Source organism: Heliangelus exortis, unplaced genomic scaffold, assembly GCF_036169615.1.
Source record: "Heliangelus exortis unplaced genomic scaffold, bHelExo1.hap1 Scaffold_135, whole genome shotgun sequence".
NCBI lineage: Eukaryota > Metazoa > Chordata > Aves > Apodiformes > Trochilidae > Heliangelus > Heliangelus exortis.
Window position 1 is genome coordinate 166248 of NW_027285952.1, and position 24501 is coordinate 190748.

The 24501-nt window shown below is 47.8% G+C and overlaps 2 protein-coding genes and 1 long non-coding RNA gene across 3 annotated transcripts in view; 1 reads left to right on the forward strand and 2 right to left on the reverse strand.

The window, feature by feature from the left end:
* The window catches only part of LOC139790750 (ankyrin repeat domain-containing protein 26-like), a 678272-nt gene that overhangs the window by 103782 nt on the left and 549989 nt on the right, over positions 1-24501 (forward strand). The gene's annotated exons all lie outside the window — the stretch shown is intronic.
* Positions 10926-13013, reverse strand: LOC139790727 (uncharacterized). The gene is made up of 4 exons (XR_011723597.1): positions 12948-13013; positions 12461-12602; positions 11846-11931; positions 10926-11193 (listed from the first exon to the last, which is right to left on the reverse strand). It is a non-coding gene; the product is annotated as an uncharacterized lncRNA (long non-coding RNA).
* On the reverse strand, positions 14366-17700 carry LOC139790725 (ankyrin repeat domain-containing protein 7-like). Its single transcript, XM_071732589.1, has 7 exons — positions 17656-17700; positions 17222-17395; positions 17002-17108; positions 16453-16590; positions 15756-15985; positions 14764-14797; positions 14366-14684 (listed from the first exon to the last, which is right to left on the reverse strand). The coding sequence occupies exons 1-7, from the start codon at positions 17659-17661 to the stop codon at positions 14576-14578; spliced, it is 798 nt and encodes a 265-aa protein (XP_071588690.1). The 5' UTR covers positions 17662-17700; the 3' UTR covers positions 14366-14575.

Consider the following 24501-nt stretch of genomic DNA (forward strand, 5'->3'; position numbering starts at 1 on the left):
ACCATGAGTAATCACTACAAACGAGTTGTAACTTTAAGGTTAAAAAGCACAACTTGGCTTACAGATGCTAAGGGTGGGATTTCACATTTTTTACCTGAGCTGCATAATGAGTGCAAATGTTGTTCCCCAAGGATTCTGTTCCTGTGGGTGAACTTGGGAAGCTTCCTCCTAAACTTGAACTTAGAGAAAGAGTGTTCCCAGAATGTCCCAGACACTGCCCAGCACTGACATCCAGATCTTCACTGATGGAAAGGGAAAGAACAAGTTTCCCACAAAGCTTTCTTTTGGCTTTTCCTTGGTTTTCCTCAACTCTGAAAAAAATCAGAGACGTACCAAGAGTTATCTTTGGGAGTCACTTTGGCCCAGTTACCCTCCCCCCAGCCCCCCAGGTCTTTGGTTATTATTCAACTTGTGAAAGTTGAAGGGATTAGGAGTGACCACACCCTGAACAGCTGAGGGTTTTTTTAGGATTTCTCAGCAGTCACATTTCCCACAAGGAGCAGCAACCAACACTTGAGACTTCTCAGCATGAGAGCTTCAAATCTGCGAATGCTCTGTGCTTACACAGCTTTTTCCAAAAGGCAGAGAACACCTGCGCAACAACACCCTTTCCCATGGAAAGTTCAAACCATAAGCCTCAAATGGAAGCCAGAAAAAAAAAATATTCACTTTCTTCCTTCATAGAATTAAATTCTGTTCTCTGTAGGGCACATCCTTATTCAAACAGTACAGGACATAAAATTCATGGTTTGGTTTTTTTTTGCCACTCACTGAATATAAGGAGGAAATTATTAGAGACTGGCAAAAAGGCTGACTGGTAAAGTACAATTAATTAAAAAAAAACCACCAACATTAATTCCACGATTAGTGGTGTTAGTCTTGGAATGCTCAAGAGATATTAAGACAGAGGGAGGGTTAAAGGAACCTTCCTCACAAATATGCCATCTCAGGCTTACAGATGTAATGCTGACCAGATGTAGAAGAGGAACCCTAGCAGGAAAACACAGGAGGAAAAAAGGAAACTCTTGTTACCACTCCAAAAAGCATGTACCTACCTTTCCAGTTCATTTTGTAACCATCTTCTCTTTTTCACTTCCTCCAGATACAGCTTTTCATATTTTTCCTTTAGGACAATGCTCTCTCTCAGGGTGTATTTCTCACTCTCTAATTCCTGTTTCAGGTCTCCCATTCTTCTGAGCAGCAGTTTTCTCTCTGCTTCGTGGTCGTGGGCTCTGATTTCTTCCATTCTGTCCTGGGAAGCTGCCTGCTCCTGAAGCAGGTAGCACACTTTTACCCACCACAAATTAAAAAGGGAACCTTTTTTTTTTCAACCTGCCCAATGTCAGGGGCACAGATTTACTCCTTGAGGCACTTGTGCATCCTCCAGCAACCAAGGGAGAACCCAGGAGCTACCACGGGGAAGAATTCTTCTTATTTAGAAAGAATCCCTCCCTCTCAGCACTTATTTATCCAAGCTGCTAAGGAAGGAACACTGTGGGACAGAACAGGATAGAGAAAAAGCTTCCTCAAAGAAGGAATTCCCCCACTCACCCTGCCACTTTGCTCTAGGGAAAGAATAACACAGAGAACACTTTCAGAAGCCCCTCTGCTCCTGGCCAGGATTTCAGAATCCCACAATTTGGAAAAGAGCTCTGAGATCACCGAGTCCAAAAATCAACCCAGAAAAAAATAAAAATATTCCAAAGGCCCCACAGCAACTGGGAAAAAGACAGCAGTTTATGAGCAGCTTACCAGGGGTGAGCCTTGCAGAAGGGTTTCAATTGTACTGTTTTGCTGCACAACTGTGGCTTGCAGTCGGGCATTTTTAGCTTCAAGGCTTAAACAGAAACACAGTTCTTATTACAAGGAACCACCAGAGCACCAATTCTTAAAGAACAGCAGGCAAAGCACAAACAGAAGCATCTTCACCACCCCAGACAGCAGCAGACACCTTGGTCCCCTGTGCCACTCTCTTACCACTGTATCCGTCCCTCCAGGTGTTTCATTGCAATAGTTCTCCCAGAAGATGCCAACAGGAGGTCTTCCAGTCTCTGGAAACAATCTCTTTTTTCTCTTTCCTTATTTTCCAGAGCAATCTTCAAGTCACAAATTGAATGCTCATGCTGAAGATGTTCTTCCAACTCCTGCAGCTGTAAAAGAACAGCAAGATTCCACAGCACTCACCTGAGTTTTTATGCTGAAGAGCTCAGGGAATGCCTCTGTCTGCACATACCCACTACCCAAAGAGCTGTCAGTACATTTCATACCTTCCCTCCTCCTAGGAAATGAACACAAACCATGTAACTTTACACAATCTTCTCCACTGTAAGAACTGACACTTACCCTCCCACTCCTTTCAGGCACTCTCTGGATCCCTTCGCTTGCTCCCCCCCTTGAAAATAGCAATTAAAAAGTTCATCCTTCTCCTAAAGGGACGTCACATCCCCCTTGTATATCTATAGATATACCTATATTCATGCAGGGAAAGTTCCAGAAGCAATCAGAATTGGCAGCATGCTGATGGATGGAGTTAAACCCAGTGGTGGTCCCCAGGGTGGTCCCCAGGGCTCTGCACCAGTTCTCTTCAACATCTTTATCAGTGGATGAGGGGATTAGGTGCAAATGACACCAAATTGGGTGAGAGGCTTGATCTGATGAGAGCCGGGAAGCTCTGCTAGAGGGACCTGGGCTGTAGGAGATTCAACAAGGGGCAGGAGAAATATTTTCCCCAAAAGAGTTGTCAGGCACTGGAACCAGCGGCTGAGTCACAATCTCTACGGAGACTTCAAAGATGTGGGGATGTGGTGCTGAGGGACAGGACTGGGCTTAGCAGGACTGGGGGAACACTTGGACCTCATTTTAAAGATCTTTTCTAACCAAAAGAGTTCTTTGTTACAAGTAAGGGAAGCACAGTGAGCAGCAAGAAGCCCAAATGCAGCATTACTGCAGACATTGTTTCTATATAAATGCAGACATTGTTTCTATAGTAATGCAGACATTGTTTCTATAGAAACGCAGTCCGTTATTTCTACTGTCCTTCAGAAATCAGATAAAACTTTCTGGGCCAAACCACATGGAATAAGTGACAGACACCTCAGTCTCTTTTGCAGAGCACTTTACCACATACAAACCTTGGACTGTGTCAAAGACAAAGATACCAAGTGTCCTGGTTTGGGCCAGGATAAAGGGGATTTTTTGTCTTGTACTTTTGCTTTCAGTTCAGTCTCTTGTAAGTAGTTACACTTGCTGAAATTAACAGCAAGTTTCTCAGACAGTGTCTGCTTCTGGGACTGATAACACTTGATTTTTATAGTTAAAGCAGAACCAACGCCACTGCTCAGCTCTGAGGAACATTTTACCCTCCAAGAGGAATAAAGAGGTCCCACCTTCAGCCCTCCTTTGGGGAGGAACAGACAAGACAGATGCCAGAACTGACCAAACAGAGGATTCCATCCCATACACCTCATACTCAGGGTAAATTTGAGGGATCACGAGGGCCAAGCCAGCTTCCTGCCCTTCCTGCCCTTCCTGCTTCCCCTTGTTCACCCGTCCCTGTTTCCTTCAGCATCCTGGGAGGATTCCATCTGTTCCTCTGCCTGTGGTCCTGCTCCGTGCCAGCCTGAATCTCTGTGTTCCTGCCTCCAGCTCCCAAGCACTGCTGAGTCCAGGAGTCCAGGCTGGACTTTCCCAGGGCCGCCCTGCAGCCTCGGTGGTGACGTGAGAGTTATTGGGGCAGAGGGGGTGAAGGAACGTGGTATCAATTTTCCTGTCTATTTGTGTAGCATTAGAAATCTTTCCTTTCTATCATTAGCGTTTCATTTCAAGCTGTGTAGTTTAGTTCCCAACCCATCAGTCTCTCTCCCTTATTCTCTCTCCTTTCTTTATAAAGGAGGGAAGGGGGGATTAATAATGAGCATCTGTGATTTCAGTTTAATTGCTGGGCCAGTGTTAAACCCTGACACTACGTTTGTAAAAAGCTGTGATTCCTCCACACATCATCCCCCCCCTAGCACTAGGAAGTTTATTCTAGATTCTAAACTTTCTGTACCTTGGATTTATTTTCTGCCAATTCCTTCTTCAAGCCCAGCGTGGCCTCCTCCAGGTTCCTTCTGTAGCACGTGGCGACATCAAGCGAAGCTTCTACCATGGAGAGCTTTTTCAGAGCATCAGCAAGCTCCTGTTGCAGTACTCTGATCTTGCACTAATGAATATGAGCATGAGGAAAATTATAAGACCATTAATTCTGAGCACGCGGCAGTGCAGAGCAGAGAGCGGCAGCGGCACTGGTACCGGTGTGAGCTGTGCCTTTAAATTGCAGAGGATTTGAGAAGGAGTTGGGCTTCCCAGAAACGGTGAAGCCAGGGCAGAGCGAGGAGACCCGAGTCTGAGCGAGAATCCTGCGAGGATAAGGAAGGCTGACGTGGCAGGAGGCGGCAGGGGCTGTGAAGGGCGGCAAGGTTTAAAAAGCGGCCGTTTGGCAGCCTCCTCTGAGCACGCGGCAGCGCAGAGCAGAGAGCGGCAGCGGCACCGGTACCGGTGTGAGCTGTGCCTTTAAATTGCAGAGGATTTGAGAAGGAGTTGGGCTTCCCAGAAACGGTGAAGCCAGGGCAGAGCGAGGAGACCCGAGTCTGAGCGAGAATCCTGCGAGGATAAGGAAGGCTGACGTGGCAGGAGGCGGCAGGGGCTGTGAAGGGCGGCAAGGTTTAAAAAGCGGCCGTTTGGCAGCCTCCTCTGAGCACGCGGCAGCGCAGAGCAGAGAGCGGCAGCGGCACCGGTACCGGTGTGAGCTGTGCCTTTAAATTGCAGAGGATTTGAGAAGGAGTTGGGCTTCCCAGAAACGGTGAAGCCAGGGCAGAGCGAGGAGACCCGAGTCTGAGCGAGAATCCTGCGAGGATAAGGAAGGCTGACGTGGCAGGAGGCGGCAGGGGCTGTGAAGGGCGGCAAGGTTTAAAAAGCGGCCGTTTGGCAGCCTCCTCTGAGCACGCGGCAGCGCAGAGCAGAGAGCGGCAGCGGCACCGGTACCGGTGTGAGCTGTGCCTTTAAATTGCAGAGGATTTGAGAAGGAGTTGGGCTTCCCAGAAACGGTGAAGCCAGGGCAGAGCGAGGAGACCCGAGTCTGAGCGAGAATCCTGCGAGGATAAGGAAGGCTGACGTGGCAGGAGGCGGCAGGGGCTGTGAAGGGCGGCAAGGTTTAAAAAGCGGCCGTTTGGCAGCCTCCTCTGAGCACGCGGCAGCGCAGAGCAGAGAGCGGCAGCGGCACCGGTACCGGTGTGAGCTGTGCCTTTAAATTGCAGAGGATTTGAGAAGGAGTTGGGCTTCCCAGAAACGGTGAAGCCAGGGCAGAGCGAGGAGACCCGAGTCTGAGCGAGAATCCTGCGAGGATAAGGAAGGCTGACGTGGCAGGAGGCGGCAGGGGCTGTGAAGGGCGGCAAGGTTTAAAAAGCGGCCGTTTGGCAGCCTCCTCTGAGCACGCGGCAGCGCAGAGCAGAGAGCGGCAGCGGCACCGGTACCGGTGTGAGCTGTGCCTTTAAATTGCAGAGGATTTGAGAAGGAGTTGGGCTTCCCAGAAACGGTGAAGCCAGGGCAGAGCGAGGAGACCCGAGTCTGAGCGAGAATTCTGCGAGGATAAGGAAGGCTGACGTGGCAGGAGGCGGCAGGGGCTGTGAAGGGCGGCAAGGTTTAAAAAGCGGCCGTTTGGCAGCCTCCTCTGAGCACGCGGCAGCGCAGAGCAGAGAGCGGCAGCGGCACCGGTACCGGTGTGAGCTGTGCCTTTAAATTGCAGAGGATTTGAGAAGGAGTTGGGCTTCCCAGAAACGGTGAAGCCAGGGCAGAGCGAGGAGACCCGAGTCTGAGCGAGAATCCTGCGAGGATAAGGAAGGCTGACGTGGCAGGAGGCGGCAGGGGCTGTGAAGGGCGGCAAGGTTTAAAAAGCGGCCGTTTGGCAGCCTCCTCTGAGCACGCGGCAGCGCAGAGCAGAGAGCGGCAGCGGCACCGGTACCGGTGTGAGCTGTGCCTTTAAATTGCAGAGGATTTGAGAAGGAGTTGGGCTTCCCAGAAACGGTGAAGCCAGGGCAGAGCGAGGAGACCCGAGTCTGAGCGAGAATTCTGCGAGGATAAGGAAGGCTGACGTGGCAGGAGGCGGCAGGGGCTGTGAAGGGCGGCAAGGTTTAAAAAGCGGCCGTTTGGCAGCCTCCTCTGAGCACGCGGCAGCGCAGAGCAGAGAGCGGCAGCTAGCCTCCAGAGGACAGGCGCGAGGCAGGCGCGAGGGCAGGCAGGGAGCAACTAATAGCTAGATACATCATGGTCACAACGCGGCCAAAAACCATGGTGAAAAAGAATGTGGGGACTCAGACGGAGCTCCCAAGCAGGCATGCAGCAGTGCAGGTCTCTGGCTGCAGTGAATGCCTGTGCCTGGCACTGGTATCAAACGGAACCAGGGTCTCCGCATGTGTGCGGTGTGAGCAAGTAAATGATCTCCTCAGGCAGGTGGTTAAACTGACAGAGGAGGTGGAGAGACTGAGAACCATTAGAGAATGTGAGAGGGAAATAGACTGTTGGAATCACACCCTGAGGCAGGGGCAGATGGGAGAGGTTGAGGAAGTGATGGATCCTCCCCCCTCCTGTCACCAGACAGAAGGAGAGGACTTAAGAGATATGAATGAATGGAAGGAGGTCCGGCCTCAGAAGGGCACGAAAAAATCCTCCCAACCCCCTCCATCCTCCCAATTGCCCTTGAAGAATAGGTATGAGGCCTTGGAAATTCAGGGACAGGAAAATGTAGTTACAGAGGTGGACTTACCTAGTGAACCACCTAGGACTCGTCAGTCACCCCGTGTCCTTAGGACTTCTTCAATCAAGAAGGAAAGGAGAGTAGTTGTGGTGGGTGACTCCCTTCTGAGGGGGACAGAAGGGCCCATCTGTCGACCAGACCCATCCCACAGGGAGGTCTGTTGCCTCCCTGGGGCTCGGATTAGGGATGTTAAAAGGAAACTCCCTAATCTTGTGGGTTCCTCTGATTACTATCCACTGCTGATTTTTCAGGTTGGCAGTGATGAAATCATCACAAGAAATGTAAGGGCAATGAAGAGTGACTTCAGGGCCCTGGGACGGCTAGTTAGGGGGTCTGGAGCGCAAGTAGTGTTTGCCTCCATCCCTCCTGTCAGAATGGGTGGCGAGGTATATAGGAAGAGTTTACAGGTCAACGAGTGGCTAAGGGACTGGTGCCAAAGACAGGGTTTTGGTTTTTTTGATCATGGGATGCTATATGAGACACCTGGCCTGGTGATGGCAGGTGGGATGCACCTGTCCCAGAGGGGGAAGAGGCTTTTGGGGCAGGACTTAGCAGGGCTCATTGAGAGAGCTTTAAACTAGATGTGAAGGGGGAAGGGGAGAAAACTGGGTCTGTTAGGGACAAACACAAGAAGAACGAACCGGGGCCCGAAGGCAGGTGGTCTAGGGAGGATTTAGTCCCACCAGTGTGCTCTGTTTGTCTCCTGAAATGTCTGTATGCTAATGCACGCAGCATGGGGAATAAGCAAGAAGAGTTAGAGGTCAGTGTACGGGCTAAGGGTTATGATCTGGTAGCGATAACAGAGACATGGTGGGACTGGAATGTGGCCATGGATGGTTATGTGCTTTTTCGGAAAGATAGGGCGGGGAAGCGAGGTGGTGGAGTTGCTCTTTATGTGAGAGAGCAACTAGAATGTGTTGAGTTTTGGGCAGGGGCTGATGAGGGGCAAGTTGAAAGTCTGTGGGTAAGAATTAAGGGGCAGGCTGGTGTGGGTGATACAGTTGTGGGGGTCTACTACAGACCTCCTGATCAAGGCGAGGAGGTTGATGAGGCCTTCTACAGGCAGCTGAAAGCAGCCTCGCAACTTCAGTCCCTAGTCCTCATGGGAGATTTTAACTACCCCGATATCTGCTGGTTGACTCACACAGCCAGCTTTTCACAGTCTAGGAGGTTCCTCCAGTGCATTGATGATAACTTCTTAATGCAAATGGTGGACAAGCCGACTAGAAGAGGAGCGCTGCTGGATCTTGTACTAACCAACAAGGAGGGCCTTGTTGAAGCAGTGGTGGTCAATGGCAGCCTTGGCTGCAGTGATCATGAGATGGTAGAGTTCAGGATCCTGTGTGGAAGGAACAGAATACCCAGTAGGACCAGAATCCTGGACTTCCACAGGGCAAACTTTGGCCTCCTCAATCATCTGTTAAGAGAAATCCCATGGGACAGGGTGTTAGAAGATAAAGGGGCTCAAGATAGCTGGTCAATATTCAAGAACCACTATTTGCAAGCACAGGATCAGAGCGTCCCTATGGTTAGGAAATCTAGTAAGGGAGCTAGGAGACCAGCATGGTTAAAAAAGGAACTGCTGGGAAAATTTAAGTGGAAAAGGAAAATCTACAGATCATGGAAGGGAGGGCTGGTCACTTGGGAGGAATATAGGACTGTTGTCAGAGGATGTAGGGAGGCAATTAGGAAAGCTAAGGCCTCCTTGGAACTTAACCTTGCAAGTCGGGTTAAGGATAATAGAAAGGGCTTTTTCAAATACATAGCTAGCAAAACTAACACTAGAGGCAATATTGGCCCACTAAAGAATGAGCTGGGAGCCCTGGTGACAGAGGATATAAAGAAGGCAGAGGTGCTGAACGCCTTCTTTGCCTCTGTCTTTACTCCTGCAGGGTTTCCGCATGAGCCCCAGATTCATTTAACCCCAGAAGTAGTCAAGATAAATGAGGAGTTTGACATAGTAGATGAGGATTGGGTTAGGGATCAGCTGAGTAATCTGGACATCCATAAGTCGATGGGTCCAGATGGAATGCATCCAAGGGTGCTGAGGGAGCTGGCGGAGGTCATTGCTAGGCCACTCTCCATCATCTTCAGTAAGTCATGGGTAACAGGAGAGGTGCCTGAGGACTGGAGGATAGCAAATGTCACTCCAGTCTACAAGAAGGGCAAGAAGGAGGACCCGGGTAACTATAGACCGGTCAGCCTCACCTCCATCCCTGGAAAGGTGATGGAACAACTTGTTCTTGTCACTATCTCCAGGCATATCAAGGACATGGGGGTCATCAAGAGCAGTCAGCATGGTTTTATCAAGGGTAAATCATGTTTGACTAACCTCATAGCCTTCTATGAGGAAATTACTAGGTGGATAGATGATGGAAGAGCGGTAGATGTGGTTTATCTTGATTTCAGTAAAGCATTTGACACCGTCTCTCACAGCATCCTTGTAGATAAGTTGATCAAGTATGGGTTTGGTGATCAGGTAGTGAGGTGGATCAGGAACTGGTTGAAAGGAAGGAGTCAGAGAGTTGTAGTCAATGGGGCAGAATCTGGTTGGAGGTGTGTGACTAGTGGAGTCCCTCAGGGGTCGGTACTGGGACCGGTGTTGTTCAATATCTTCATCAACGACTTGGATGAGGGTATAGAATGTACCCTCAGCAAGTTTGCTGATGACACTAAGCTGGGAGGAGTGGCTGACACACCAGAAGGCTGTGCTGCCATTCAGAGAGACTTAGACAGGCTGGAGAGTTGGGCAGGGAGAAACATGATGAAATTCAACAAGGGGAAGTGTAGAGTTTTGCATTTGGGGAAGAACAACACGATGTCCCAGTATAGGTTGGGGGCTGACCTGCTGGAGAGCAGTGTAGGTGAAAGAGACCTGGGGGTCCTGGTAGACAAGAAGATGACCATGAGCCAGCAATGTGCCCTTGTGGCCAAGAAGGCCAATGGCATCCTGGGGTGCATTAGAAAGGGTGTGGTTAGTAGGTCAAGAGAAGTTCTCCTCCCCCTCTATTCTGCATTGGTGAGGCCACACCTGGAGTATTGTGTCCAGTTCTGGGCCCCTCAGTTCAAGAAGGACAGGGAAGTGCTTGAAAGAGTCCAGCGCAGAGCTACTAAGATGATTAAGGGAGTGGAACATCTCCCTTATGAGGAACGGCTGAGGGAGCTGGGTCTCTTTAGTTTGGAGAAAAGGAGACTGAGAGGTGACCTCATCAATGTTTTCAAATATGTAAGGGGTGAGTGTCAGGGAGATGGAGTTAGGCTTTTCTCAGTGGTGTCCAGTGATAGGACAAGGGGTAATGGGTGTAAATTGGAGCATAGGAGGTTCAAGTTGAATATCAGAAAAAATTTTTTTACTGTAAGGGTGACAGAGCCCTGGAACAGGCTGCCCAGGGGGGTTGTGGAGTCTCCTTCACTGGAGACATTCAAAACCCGCCTGGACACGTTCCTAGGCGATGTACTCTAGGGGGCCCTGCTCTGGCAGGGGGGGTTGGACTAGATGATCTTTTGAGGTCCCTTCCAACCCCTAGGATTCTATGATTCTATGATTCTATGATTAATTCTGTCTTTAATTTGTTGATTTATACAATTAGACCTTGTCTTGAACTCAAAAAGCAGGAAAAATCTGCCTGCTGTCGGTAGCCAAATGCTGAGCACCTCAACTACCAAGAGCTCCTCAGGAGGATTTTAATAAAAAAAAAAACAACCTCAAGTACTACTCTTCTTGAGCCATACACAAGCATGTGTATGTTAGTTTGGTACTAAGAATACAAAGTGATTCACAGAGTAAAATGACTGACAGCACTGCTGGATTTCTTTCCCCTCTTTCCATCTTAAAGAAATGAAATCATTGCTCTGCCTGAGGCTGTGGAATGCTCTGCAGAAGAGCACGTTTCCTACTTGTTTTTTGCAGAAAAACTTTAACTGAGGTCCTCAAGAGTCTTCTGTGCAGTTCTTGGTCTTTCACAGAGCCACAAAGAACAAAGAAATTTAAATATTGCCACGCACCATAAAATAGAGAAGAGAAAGCTTAGGTTGGTGTCTGAAGTTGACTTTCTAAGGAACAGCCAGGTCCCTTAGAAGCCCCAAAACTCAGAAATTAACCCCAAAATACTGCTAATAGTCTTAAGCACTGCTAATACTGTATACTTCACCTGTGCTTCTACTTTGTCAACCTCACATCTAAAGACCTGTTTCCTTAAGACATTGCAGTTTTCGTATAGCTCCTTGTTTTTCTCTTCCAACAAATAAACTTTCTGCTCAGTATCAGCCTTGAGATTCTTGAAAATGTCATTAAAGAAGTCCTGAGCAACAGTCACTACACTTTCTTGGGTGAGCTGCTGCTTCCTGTCTTCCAGTTGCTGGCGGAGTAAGAGGTTTTCCCTCTGGGCCTGGGCCAATTGCTCCTACGTGGACAGAGTCATAAAACCCCAGAATCATTAAGGTTCGAAAAAACCTCCAGGATCCTCAAGTCCAACCACCCACCACCATGCCCACCAAACCATGCCCCAAATTCCAAGTAATTTGCTCCACTTGAGCTCTTACAGAAAACTCCAGGGGATGCCTGCCTTAATCCCACTGCAAAAAAATTCCTTTTTTCAAACACTTCTTAACATGGCCAAACCCACACATGTCTTGCAGAGGTAGAGAAAGCATCAGAAAGGTGGCCAAAATTCAAGGCTTTTTCTCTCAAAAAGAAAAAGCCACGTTTCATCCAACAGATCAGCATGTTACTGAAAATTCTCCCTTTTCACTTGAATATGCATTTTGCAGGGGAAAAGATGCTTTTGACTGTATTGTTTGTTTGCACAGCACAACAGGAAAAATAATGGTAAAAAAACTGAAGGAAACCAGCTGGAAACAAAGCAGCAAAAGAAAAAATATCCAACATCATGACAAGGATTTTACACCATAGGAAGACTGGATCCAGATTCACTTCAGACTCACTCTTCCTCCCCAGGACTCTCCCTTCATTATCCACTTACCGTTTTTTCACCATAGCTTTTAATACAATTTTACAGTTAAGATTCTAATTCAAAAATATTTGGCTTTCCATACCTGCACCACTGAGTTTTCAATGGCATCCTTGATAACTTCTTTTTCAGCTGCTGCTGATATCTGGGAGGTACAGCCAGAGTGCTCACCTACAGTGAAAAACAGATTTTTATAAACAGCATGACTTCATACTACTTATTTACACCTAGAGTGCATCTTTAATGGTTGTGAGAAAAGGCTGAGAACAAAATAAAACACCCTCTAAAATTTGTGAGCTGCTGGAGTGAATCATTTTATCACAATAGCAACTTCACGTGCACCTCTGTGAGTTCCTTTCTTCTGGAGCAACTTTCATTTTAATGGAAAAAAGAAAGATTCTGGATTAAGGGCCAGAAATGCACCACTCCTGTTACTCCGAGGTCCATGATCTCTCACTCAGCCTGTAACGGGGTTTCAGCTTTTCCTGGTGGCAAAGGAACATTTGTAGATAACACCACTGAAGGCACAACAGAGACTGGCATAAATTATCAGTATCAAGATGCTAGGAGGAAGCAAACACTGAGCTCCTATACAAGGAACCTCCACCACTTGGAGAGCAACACCTTTTATATTATAAAACATCATTTAATAATGATAGAGAAAGAATTGCATCACTGTTTCCCAGCTCCTTTCTCTCACCAGTGACGTCTCTTGAAGCTGCCTTGGGGATTTCAGAGTCAACATTAAAAACATGGTGCTTCACAATCCAGGCAGCTGGAGCTTTTTTCTCTTCACTTTTGCCTCCCTCCTCCTGCTTTACTTCCTCTACAGGTGACTCTTCCTAAAAGAGATCAAGGAAAAGAAGATATAAAAGGGGAAGAAGCAAGCATCTTCTTTGCCTTTCAATGACTACTTGAAAAAGGTTTTCTTATGGAAAAGAAAAAAGGGAAAAATTGTTGAGCTTTGATTTACAAGGCCTTCAGCTTTTCCATGGAAATCTGGAGGAGCAGAAAGGAATTCCTCCTGTCCTCAGTCTCAGCCCTGCTCCTGCACAGCCCCTGAGAAGCCCTCCCCCACTTCAGCCCAGCTTCATTCCAATTCCAGCAAGCTCTCAGGTGCTCCTGGATCTCCCTCCTACCCTCCCCAGCCCCCCCATGGCAACCTCCCTGTCCTTCACACAAAGTACCTCAGAATCCCAGGGAGAAGAATCCTCATCTTCCTGTTCCTTTGCTTCCAGGGCTGCTGGGGCACCTACACCCCAGGGAAGAAGAGAGACTTTGCTATCACTTCCCACTGACACAAAGACACAAAACACCCTTTTTATTTCAGGGGATGGACATCTAAATCTCCAGCAGATGAACACAAGGCTCAGGCTGGGTGGCTTCCTAGGCTGCTCAGACCACTTGCAGGGCTCTCCTTTAAGCCACCCCATGAGGTCTAAATCCTGAAGGATGCACTTTTTGGGAAAATGTGGAGGCAAAGAAAAAGGGGCGAGGAGCTGGAGACCAGAGAGGAAACCCAAGCACCCAGAAGACAGCAACTCCTGGTTCCAGCTGGGCTCTGACTGCTCACATGATGCCAAATCAGCCTCATGGGGAAATTCAGACAGAAAAGCACAAGATTCCCACATCTCAAGACAAGGAACTAAAAGGAGCAAAAGCTGCTGAATCAGGGGAGGTTTAGGTTACACATCAGAAAATTTTTGGCAGCCAGAGGGCAGCTGAGCAGTGGAAGAAGCTCCCCAGGGAAGTGGTGACAGCACCAAACCTGCCAGAGCTCCAGAAGTGTTTTGGATGAAGCTCTCAGGTGTGATTCTGGGGGTGCCCAAAGACAAAGGGACAGGAGTTGGACCTGATGGGTCCCTTCCAACTTCTGATTCTATTTCCTAACTCAGTCCTCTCACCAGTGCTGACTTCTAAAGGTGCCTTGGGGACTTGAAGGCCACCATTGCCAACAGACTTCTTCGCATTCTCAGATGCTGCAGGGCTTTGCAGGTCACCATTGCCTCCCGTCTCCTCCTTCTTCTGCTTTTCTTTCAGGTCTGGTAACTTTTAGGAAAAGAGTTCAACGGAAAGAAGATTTTTAAAAGGGCAGAAGCAAGCATCTTCTTTGCCTTTAAATGACTCCTTGAAAAAGGCTTTTTTATTGAAAAGAAAAAAGGGAAACTTTGCTGAGCTTTCATTTACAAGGCGTTCAGCTTTTCCATGGAAATCTGGAGGAGCAGAAAGGATTTCTTCCTGTCCGCAGTCTCAGCCCTGCTTCTTCACAGCCCCTGAGAAGCCCTTCCCCACTTCAGCCCAGCTTCATTTCAGTTACAGTAAAATTCAGCTATAGTAAAATTCAGCTCTCAAAGTTTCAGAATTCTTACTTGCAAGGAACTCTCAGCATCACCAGACTCACTGCACAAATCAGCCTCTGCATTATCCCTAAATTTCAAACATCACAGCAGAAAAATGCATTATTTCTATTTAAATCAGTGCAGGAAAATGGAATCATCTTAAAACTAAAGATGCTGGCTGGCATCTCCAGCATTAGTGAGTGGGTTGAGCCGCCACACTCAAGTTCCCCATCACTGCAGAATCCCTCTGCAACAGATGCTGATCCAAATGAACAGGAAGAAATAAAATAATGTGACTGTGTACCTATGACTTTTGGCCCCAAACCACAAATCTACTGCTTTCTCTGCCACAGCTACAGGTTTTTCAGCAAAATCTGACAGCAGAAGAAAGGCCAGAGATGGCTTCTAAGAAGAAAAAAATGCTGGCTGGAACTTCTGTTTCTTTCAGTCCCAGAGAAAACTTGCCTTCAAGAGATTTATTTTTCAAGGACACTTCTCCTGTAAATGCACCATACCTTAGGGGTAAAAAGGAGTGAATCTTCAGAATCTTTCCAAGTGATATCATTCATCTCAGTCTCAGAGCTCCTTAAAAAACAAAGCAAAATCAGTGCTGTGTCTCTAAAATCACCCCTCAAGCAAATGGTAGGGGTTTGTAAAGTCTCACCTTATTGAGCCTCCTTCACAAAGGTTTTCTGTGGCTGTTCAAAGATTAAATGACATGCTGACATTAGATTTGAAATGCCAGCAATTAAACAGTACACTTTAAAAACCTCAAAGAACAACAGGTCGCAGTCTAGAGTCTGAGGTGACAACATTTCATTGATATTAAAAAATGACTTCTTTAGGATCCTTCTAGGGCTCTGTGTTCTCCTAAGCATAGACTGGATTTTAAACACTCACTGAAGGAGCTGGGTGTTTGATCACAAAGCAGTGTAATTTTTTTATTAAAAAAATCACTGAGGGTGGAAAAAAAAAAAGCATCATTTCTGTTGTAAATCAAACTATGTTCCAGAAGAGACAGTACACACAGGCACTGCATTGCTTGTTGCTAACAGTGACTTTTCTGAGACAATTTTTCCTCAAATTTCCAATTTGAGGGATCACGAGGGTCAAACCCCTTCCTGCCTTTCCTGCTTCCCCTCTCCCGGTTTGCTTCAGCATCCTGGGAGGATTCCATCCGTTCCTCTGCCTATGGTCCTGACCCATTCCAGCCTGGATCTGTGTGTTCCTGCCTCCAGCTCCCAACTGCTGCTGAGTCCAGGATTCCAGCCTGGACTTTCCGAGGGCTGCCCCGCAGCCTCGGTGGTGACGGGAGAGTTACTGGGGGAGAGGTGGGAGGAACGTGGTATCAATTTTCCTGTATCTTTGTATATATTTAGTAATTTTTTCTATTTATCATTACTGTTTCATTAAAGCTGTGTAGTTTAGTTTCCACCCCATAACTCCCTTATTCTCTCTCCTTTCTTCATCAGGGAGGGGAATTACTAGTGAGCATCTGTTATTTCAGTTTAATTGCTGGGCCAATGTTAAACCCTGCCAACAAATCACAGGTGCCCTGACAAGGCCAAAAAGTAACAAATCAGCACGTTCCCAAACCACCTCAAGAAAAGGCCACATCATTTTCCTCTTGAGCTCCTCCATAGTTAAGGATCCTACCTCCTCTGTCCACAGCAGGTGCACCCCAAAAAACTGGAGCAGCTCCTGCCTGCTCAGGAGTGATGACTATGCTGGGATCTTCTGTATCACACGCAGGAGCTTCTCCTCTGTTCTCCTGGTCTGGTTTTTCTTTTATCCCTCCAGCAGCTCCTGCCTGTTCGGGAGATCCAAGTGCATCCCCTGCAGGAGCTTCTGCTGTGTCCTCCAGTTTTGCCAGGTACTGACTTACACTGGACAGAGAAAGAGAGGAAATAAAATTGGTAAAAAGAACCACATGCTGGCACAACAGTTAACACCAATTTATTACCACCCCCCTCCCCCCCCTGCAAATATTTATAAAAATTCATAAACTCCTCAGTATTTGTTAGGGGTAATACACACAGAACTCACTCCAGCATTCCCTGCAGTCACATTCGCCCTATAAATGCACATTCCCACCTTCCAAGTAATTAACTCCTGCTCAGAACATTTTTTCAGCCTGCCTTTTAGGCACACATAACCACCTGAGATAATCTCAGTTCTAACCAAACACCAGGTGACAGAATTGCTCTGGTTACCCCCCCTTCCACCCTCCCAAAGGAAGATAAAAAGGGAATAGGGAAGAGAGACTTTAAGGTGTGAAAATAAGACTGGAAGAGGTTTACTGGAAGAGGAAGAGACCACACCATTTATTCTAATCATAAAGTTCAAAGTTTACCGTAAATGGCCATGAAGATCAGCATAATCCACAGCTATCCTCCCATCTTTGTCTTCATGGGAAATATTGGCACCGTGAGAAAGGAGAACTTTGACCAAATACATCTCCCCAACAGAAGCAGCAATCATGAGTGGGGTTCTGAAAGATTCAAAACATGCAATGCCATGGATCATTTGACACAGACACAGTCATTATTTTCATTCCTGCTTGCTCTCAGAAGTATTTTCTCCATTCCTTTACAATGAACACATTTGGATAAACACTCAAGGAGCAAACCAAAGTCTTTGCTTTCCTGGACCCCCCTCCTCCTTCCTGGACCCCCTCCTCCTTCTGGGCCCCCTCCTCCTTCCTGGACCCCCCTCCTTATCCTGGATCCCCTCCTTCTTCCTGGACCCCCTCCTATTCCTGGATACCCTCTTATTACTGGACCCCCTCTTATTCATGGATCCCCTCCTCCTTCTGGATCCCCTTCTCTTCCTGGATCCCCTCCTCCTCCTGGACCCCCTCCTTCTTCCAGCCCCCCCTCCTTCTCCTGGATAAACCCCTTACCTTTCATGCTCATCTCGAGCATGCACATCAGCTCCTGCTTTCAGGAGATCTTCTAATATCACCTCATGTTTTTCAGTGATAGCAAGAGTTAGTGGGGTACAGCCCTTCTGAAAAGTCAGAGAAATGCATCATGTAAATAATCAAAGTAAAAAAAAAATAATCTGTAAAAATTTTGATGCAACGTTCTGAAAGGACTTCTTGAAGAAATAGAAACATTTACCTTATTCTTGGCATCCAGTTTGGCACCATGCTTGATTAACTGCCTCACGAGGTTTTTATGATGAGCCAGGATGGCCAACTGGAGGGCAGTGTTGCCATCGATGTCTGCAAGATTTGGGTCAGCACCCTGCTCTAGCAGAAAAGTCACGCAGTCTTGTTCTCTGAGCTGTACTGCCTGGGAATAACACACAAAAAAAAAAAAAAAAAAAAAAAAAAGACTTCCAGAATTCACATTTCACTCCATCACAGCTCGCCCAGCTTCTGACCACTGGGAAAGAAGAGCACCTGCAAAGATGATCTGACAGGTGCCTGTTCCACTCCAAATCCAACAGGCGTGTTTCCGCACAGCTCTGCGTACAGAGTCCTGCCAGACACCTCTCCTTTCATGCACAGTCGATAAGCCCCTCTTCCAAGAGCAGAACTTCTCCCACTCACCTTCATCAGGGGTGTTCTCCCAAAATTATCAACAGCATCCAACTGGCTGCCGTGCTCTACAAGGAATCTGGCAACCTCTGTGTGGCCGTTTGCACACGCCAGATGGAGAGGTGTCCTGAGAATTAAACATGTGAGCTTAACGCAAAAGAACCAAAGCTGTGGCACCACCCATCCCAGGGCAGGAGAGACCTGGGGATGCCTGAGAACCCTGCAGGGAGAGCAGGGCCAAGCGGCAGCCCAGCACCTCCAGGAGCACTGGCGCCCACCCAGCAGCTCCCAGCACTGGAAAGCTCTCGAGTTCCCCCTCCCAGCTGACAGGGCACATCTTGCTTTGCAAGCAATCAGCTCCAAGGGGATCCCACACAAACCCTGCAGGGAGGATGCTCCCGCACGCCACCCGAGGTGTCCCAGCAGTGGCCCACAGCCCCTCACCGATTCTCCCTGTCGCGGCAGTCAATGCCCCAAATCTTGATCCACGAGTGCCAGAACCTCAGCCAGGACAGGTGGCCGTGGGCAGCAGCATGGTGCAGCCTCTTCAGATCTTTCTCCTCAATCTCAGGGCCGCTGGTGCTGGCAGCAGCAGCACGGGGCCACACAGGATTGTAACTGGGCAGCACAGTACTGTAGCGACGATGACTCTTCCTCCTGAAGAGCCCCATCCCGGGAGCCCTGCGGGGTGCGGGGCACAGCTCTGCGGGAGCAGCAGGAGGCAGCCGGCAGAGCCGGAGGGGTGGAGGTTAATGACAGGGGAAGGGCAAAGGCAGGGACAGGGGAGGGAAGAGACAGACGAGGACGAGGTGGATGCAAGGGGAAAGGCAGGGACGAGGCAGGAGATAGGAGCAAACCAACAGCAAGGACCAGGAGCAGCCGGAGAGACACAGCCCAGCGCAGCTCAGCACAGGAGCCACAACGGCAGAGTCGCCCCTAACGGCAGTCGCCAGGGGCAACGGTGGGCGGGGCCGAACCACCTGCCGGGGGGAGGGGGGGGGGGGGGGGGGGAGCAGGAAGGGGCTGAACCAATTCACAGGGCGGGGGGAGGGGGCTGAAAGGAAAGGAAAAGGCTCCTTTAATCCTTAAACCTTGCATTGGTTTAAGCCTCAGCATTCATTCATTGCCACTACAGGTGACAATGGTCCCTTAAGTATCTGAGAGAAGCTGAGAAGCTCTCCCCCACCTCTATGAGTCATACAAAGTGGAAAATTCTCCCCCTGAGGAGAGGCTTTTTTATAACCAATTAAAAGGAGGAGCTAGAGAGGGTAAAAAATCATGCTTTTTTTGTGGCTGGTGCCCAGCTGGCTGTACTGAGGATTCTCAGGGCTATGCAGTTGCGCTCTTTTTATTGGTGTGTGGTGGCTTTTGGTATCAAACCCTGTGCTGAGAGCTGCAAGCTCTTTGTCACCAGCTTATCCCATCTTTTCACAACCACTTCTTGTCTCTCACCACATGTTTAAATGGCAAACTAGCTTGTTCTGACTGCACAGAGCTCACTGCAAAAGTTCCACTGCCATTGCACAAGTACAGGTTGTTTCCTTAGACAAGTCTAACCCATAACTAGAGGGAAATGGACATCTAGAATTCTCCTGGCTTACCAGGAATTCTGTTCTCCTTGGCAGGACAACTCTGGGGAAAATGTTAACACAAATGTTAACCCCCACCATGCTACATGTGCCACACCCAGCTACACAGAAAATCATCTTACAGTTCCCTGATGAAGTCCCCCAAAATTCAGCCCCCAAATGGGGGCCTTATAAGAGACCCCAAAGCACTGAGTTCCCAACTGAGAGACCCCCAAACCAGGCTCCCCCAACCAGGCTCCCCCAAACCAGAGACCCCCAGAACACTCCCCCACATCAGGAACTCCTAAAAAGGGGATCCTGAAATAAACCCCCAGAAGAGAGACCCCTAAACCAGGTGTTACGGTTTAACACTGGCCCAGCAATTAAACCGAGTGACAGATGTTCTCTATTAATCTCTCTCCTCCCTGATAAGGAAAGGAGAGAGAATAAGGGAGAGAGACTTGTGGGTGGGAAACTAAACTACACAACTTTAATGAAGCAGTAATGATCAATAGAAAAATATAGAGGAAAATTGATACCACGTTCCTTCCCCCCTCTTCCCCCAATAACTCTCACGTCACCACCGAGGCTGCAGGGCGGCCCTGGGAAAGTCCAGGCTGGACTCCTGGAGTCGGCAGCAGTCGGGAACTGGAGGCAGGAACACAGAGATAAGGGCTGGCACAGATCAGGACCACAGGCAGAGGAACGCATGGGATCCTTCCAGGATGCCGGGTGAAGGAAGGGAAGCGGGAAAGGCAGGAAGGGCAGGCAGCCGGAAGCTGGAAGCATGGCTTGGCCCTCGTGATCCCTCAAATTTACCCTGAGTATGAGGTGTATGGGATGGAATCCTCTGTTTGGTCAATTCTGGCATCTGTCTTGTCCATTCCTCCCCAAAGGAGGGCTGCAGGTGGGACCTCTTTATGCCTTCTGGAGGGTAAAATGTTTTCCTCAGAGCTGAGCAGTGTCCTTGGCTCTGCATACCAGCCTCTAGCAGTAACATCAAGTGTTATCAGTCCTAGAAGCACACACTGTCTGAGAAACTTGCTGTTAATTTCAACAAGTGCAACTACTTACAAGAGACAGAAAATCACCTTTATCCTGGCCCAAACCAGGACACCAGGGATCACCAACTCCACCAGCCACCTCCTCCTCCTCATCATCATCATGCTCCTCTTCCTGTTCCTTCTCCTCCTCCTGTTCCTCCTGTTCCTGATGATGGAGTCATCACTGATGCCACCTGCTGAGGCTTTTCTTCCCTTTTTTTTTTTTTTCCGCTTGGGCACTGAATTCCTCCTCCTCCTCTTCCCTGCAGCTCCAGTGGAGATCAGTGCCCAGCTGGAAGGATCTACTCCAGCCCCTCTTCCCCTCTTTTGGAGCATCCCCAGAGCCAGGAAATCCACTCCTGGTTTCTCCCTGCTTGGTGTGCAGCCCACAGGGACGTGGTTCTTTGTGGAGCATCCCCACAGCCACCTCCTGCCAAGACAACAGTGGAAAAGTCCTGCTCATCCCTCCAGCAAGGACCAGAAGAGTGAGCAACCCCCAGGACCTGGGTGAGACCTGGCTCAGGGCCTCCCAAAAATGCTCTCCTGGAGATGGGCTGCAAAGGCAGAGAGATGGGATGGATCCCAACATGTCCCTCCGAGGACACCCAGCTGCCACAAACCATTCTAGGATTCTCCAGCTCCAACCATTCCATCATTCCATGACTCACCACCATGGGTTGGATGCCTACAGAGATGGTGACCATGGTGACCCATGGCTGCTGCCCGGTGCTACAGACCACCAGAGACTCTGATGGCTGCCACGGACCTGGAGGGTTCTAGAACACGGGCACTGGGCCTGTGCGGCAAAGAGGTCATGATGTGGCACCCAGGTCACACCTGAGACCTGGATATGGCACAATGTTGAATCAGGGGAATGAGACGTAACCTTTCCTTGTATAACCACAAGGCTTAGGGGAACAGGAAACAAGACATGCACAGTTCCTGTACCCTAAAAAAGGCTCCAATGTACATCCTATTGTGATAATCTAAGCTGGTTTTACTGCTGACTGCAGAGCGTTGCACAGGAGAGAAGGAGCTCATGTGTGGAATCGAAGGGCAACAAGAGGGGAAACTGAGGCAGACACTGACTTCATCCAACGACCACAAGATGGGGGTTAAAAAGACCCTCAGAGAAAAAGCGGGCACGTGCCTTTGAAGGCCTGCCTCTCCCAAGAACTAATAAACATAATCCAGCCTGTTCCTAGAATAGTCGTGAATATGTATTAGGATAGTCACAGATATGCATTAGAATAAATATGAATATGTATTAAAGTATGGAATATAAGCCGAAAGATTAAACTTTTAATTTTAATTTAATTTAATGTGGAGACTCCCCACGCACCCAGCGCTGTTTGCTTTGCCTTTATTTGCTGAAATAAAACTAAGTCTCATTTGCTACTACCAGAGACTCAGCCATTTATCACAATGGGCTGATTTTGCTGTGAGGTTTTTTTCAGAATCTACATGCTCTACACACTCAAAGCACAGAACTTTGATAGATTTTCTTAGTTACACCAAATCCATAGGCGTTTTTAACGAAGAAACAAGAAAATAATAGTCATGCTGTGGCCAGGTAACTTAATTTATTCCTAGATTTCCTAATAGTGAAAGGACGGTTACTTTCTTTTGTGCTTCACTGGGCTCTCTTCAGGAAAATTATTTTCTCAAACCTCCCTGGCCAAGCAATCAAATGAGTACTGATAACAAAGGCAACCCTTCATAATTGCAGCCAGCAAACCAAGAAAAAGCTTTTCCCTTTTCCTTTCCAAAAAAGAGGTGTTTGTTTTTTTAAACAAAGCACAGGCCAGAGCCAACACAACAAAAAGGAACGCCTGTAATGGTGTTTGTTCCAAAGTCACCAAAACCAAACACCCACATGGAGATTTCTGCCATTTAAGAGCTGACACACCAGGGCTGCTCTGCGGGTCGGGCTCTTCTCCCGAGTAGCTGCCAGTAAGACAACAGGGGATGAACTTAAGCTCTGCCAGGGGAGGTTTAGGTTGGATATTAGGAAAAAATTCTTTACAGGGAGGGTGATCAGACATTGGAATGGGCTGTCCAGGGAGGTGGTAGATTCTCCATCCCTGGAGGTTTTAAAACAAAGCTGGATGTGGCACTCAGTGCCATGGTCTAGTAACCACAGTGGCAGTGGATCAAGGGTTGGACTTGATGAGCTCAGAGATCCTTTCCAAACCAGATGAATCTGTGACTCTGTGAAATACACTCTTGCAAGAGTGCACAACTCTTTTTAGAGAGAGGTTGCTATTTTGCAGCAGAGAAGAACATCAAGAGATCTATCAGAAGGATTTAACAAGCCACAAACAGCAACAGTCTTGTAAAATGAAGATCACAATCTGAAATTTCCATGCAGTTCAACTACCTTCCACCCAGTAAACCAATGACATTGATGACCCTTGATTTCAACACTAGATTATCCACAGGCAAGTGACTTCTCTTTTCTGGTGCACACTACTGATTCTGTACTACATTTCAGAACTTCACACCTGTGTCAAAACACCCTGGTGTTCCCACAGCTTCAGTGGCCAAACAGTTAAACTTCTTCTGCCTGAGTGCTCCCACCAGAATTATTTAATACACTCAGCAATGCAAACTCTCTAGAAGACAGCAGTGAAAGAGTAAGGTGTGAGGAAGTCTCTCTAAATTCACTTAAGAAACACGTCACTAACAGCAATGGTCTCAGGCTTAGGGAAGGCTGACAGGAGACAAGATTCTTAACTTAGCTCCCTGCCACCAGTGTCCAACCAGCCTCCAGAGTTCAGTATCTGCCACCATCTTACCCTAGAGATCAGTCACTATCCACCCACGTTAACTACACCCGGCCTGCATCTCTCCTAAGGAAGGAACTCTGTTCTTGCTAACTAAGCCAGGCTAATGCATGTGTAGCAGGAAGAACCTGCACCAGTCAGCAACAGCCCAGCTCCAGTCCTAGCAGCACAGAGACTACAGCCCCACCTCCTGAGCACCCAACCCATCCATTCTACTCCAACTGCTGCTCCCAGAGCCCGCTGGGCACTGAGCACAGAGCTTTGAAGGCACTGAAGCTCCATGCCCTGAATCCAGGTGTTCTTCCAGATACAAGGACATCAAGTTCTTTATACACCCACATGAGGCTTTGTTATCTGAAAAACTGCAGGAAAATACCTTACAAAAATTTCCTGCATCCTCCACAAATACTACACGTCACTTTTCCTACGCTCTGTATCTGTACTTCATGAATTCTATAAAGTTTGCAAACAAAGCAAACAACGTATGGCTGCAGTGTGATACAATCACAAAACATCAGCTTTAGCTCTTTTTAGTAATTTAAGCTGACTGATCATTCAACACTAAATGAAACTACAGTCCTCAAGGAGCTTTCAGAAAGACCCATTTTCCTTCCTATTTAATCCCCTGTCCTTGATTCTGAACTCTTACATTTGTTTAAAAGCTCAGTCTCTTCAAACGCCAACATTTTTGAGATTGGCAACCATGATTTATGACATGCACACCAAACGTCAATTAAGAACTTACATTTAGCAGAAGAGACAATCTGTGAGAAACAAAACATTCTAAAAAAAAGGAGAGCTGGAGAGCAAGTGGAACTGGCTAGGCACAGCTTAAGTTAAGCCAGTTGTGTCTGCAAGGAAAAAAAGGAGCACTGCTCTTGGCCCATATTGCTGTCTTTCCTAAACGGGCAGGAACTGCTTCAGCTCCATCTTATGCAACTTCTTCAGTCCAGTGACATCTGCAAGCAAACCTCTGATCAAAGCCAGGCCAAGAGCACTATTTCAAAACTGGATTGTAATGACTACACCTGAATCATCTGGACCTTGAATGGAATCAACAGCTAAATACACCACGTGTAAATATCTATTTATGAAAGAGAGTTACTCCAATCGGGTATTTTATTGAAAAATTACAATTAAAACTAGAATTTATTTTGGACGTCTATTAACTAAAAATCAAGGAAGACACTTCTCTTCCCCATCAACAAAGAGCACTGGAATTTCCTCCGCTGGTTAACAATTTCTGACCAAATTCACCCTACAGAACTTTACAAATCATTATCAATAGATAGCAGGGAGGAAGAACTTCTTCTCAATTTGGGTAACAAAGGCAAGACAAGGGAAAGAGATCAAATATCTGTAGGAATAGAAATGCCAGTCCTGGTAGTATAGAAATATACAGACATGGAAAGGAACAGAAACACCAACACACAGTGCTGCCATGCAGTCACTTTCCATCTT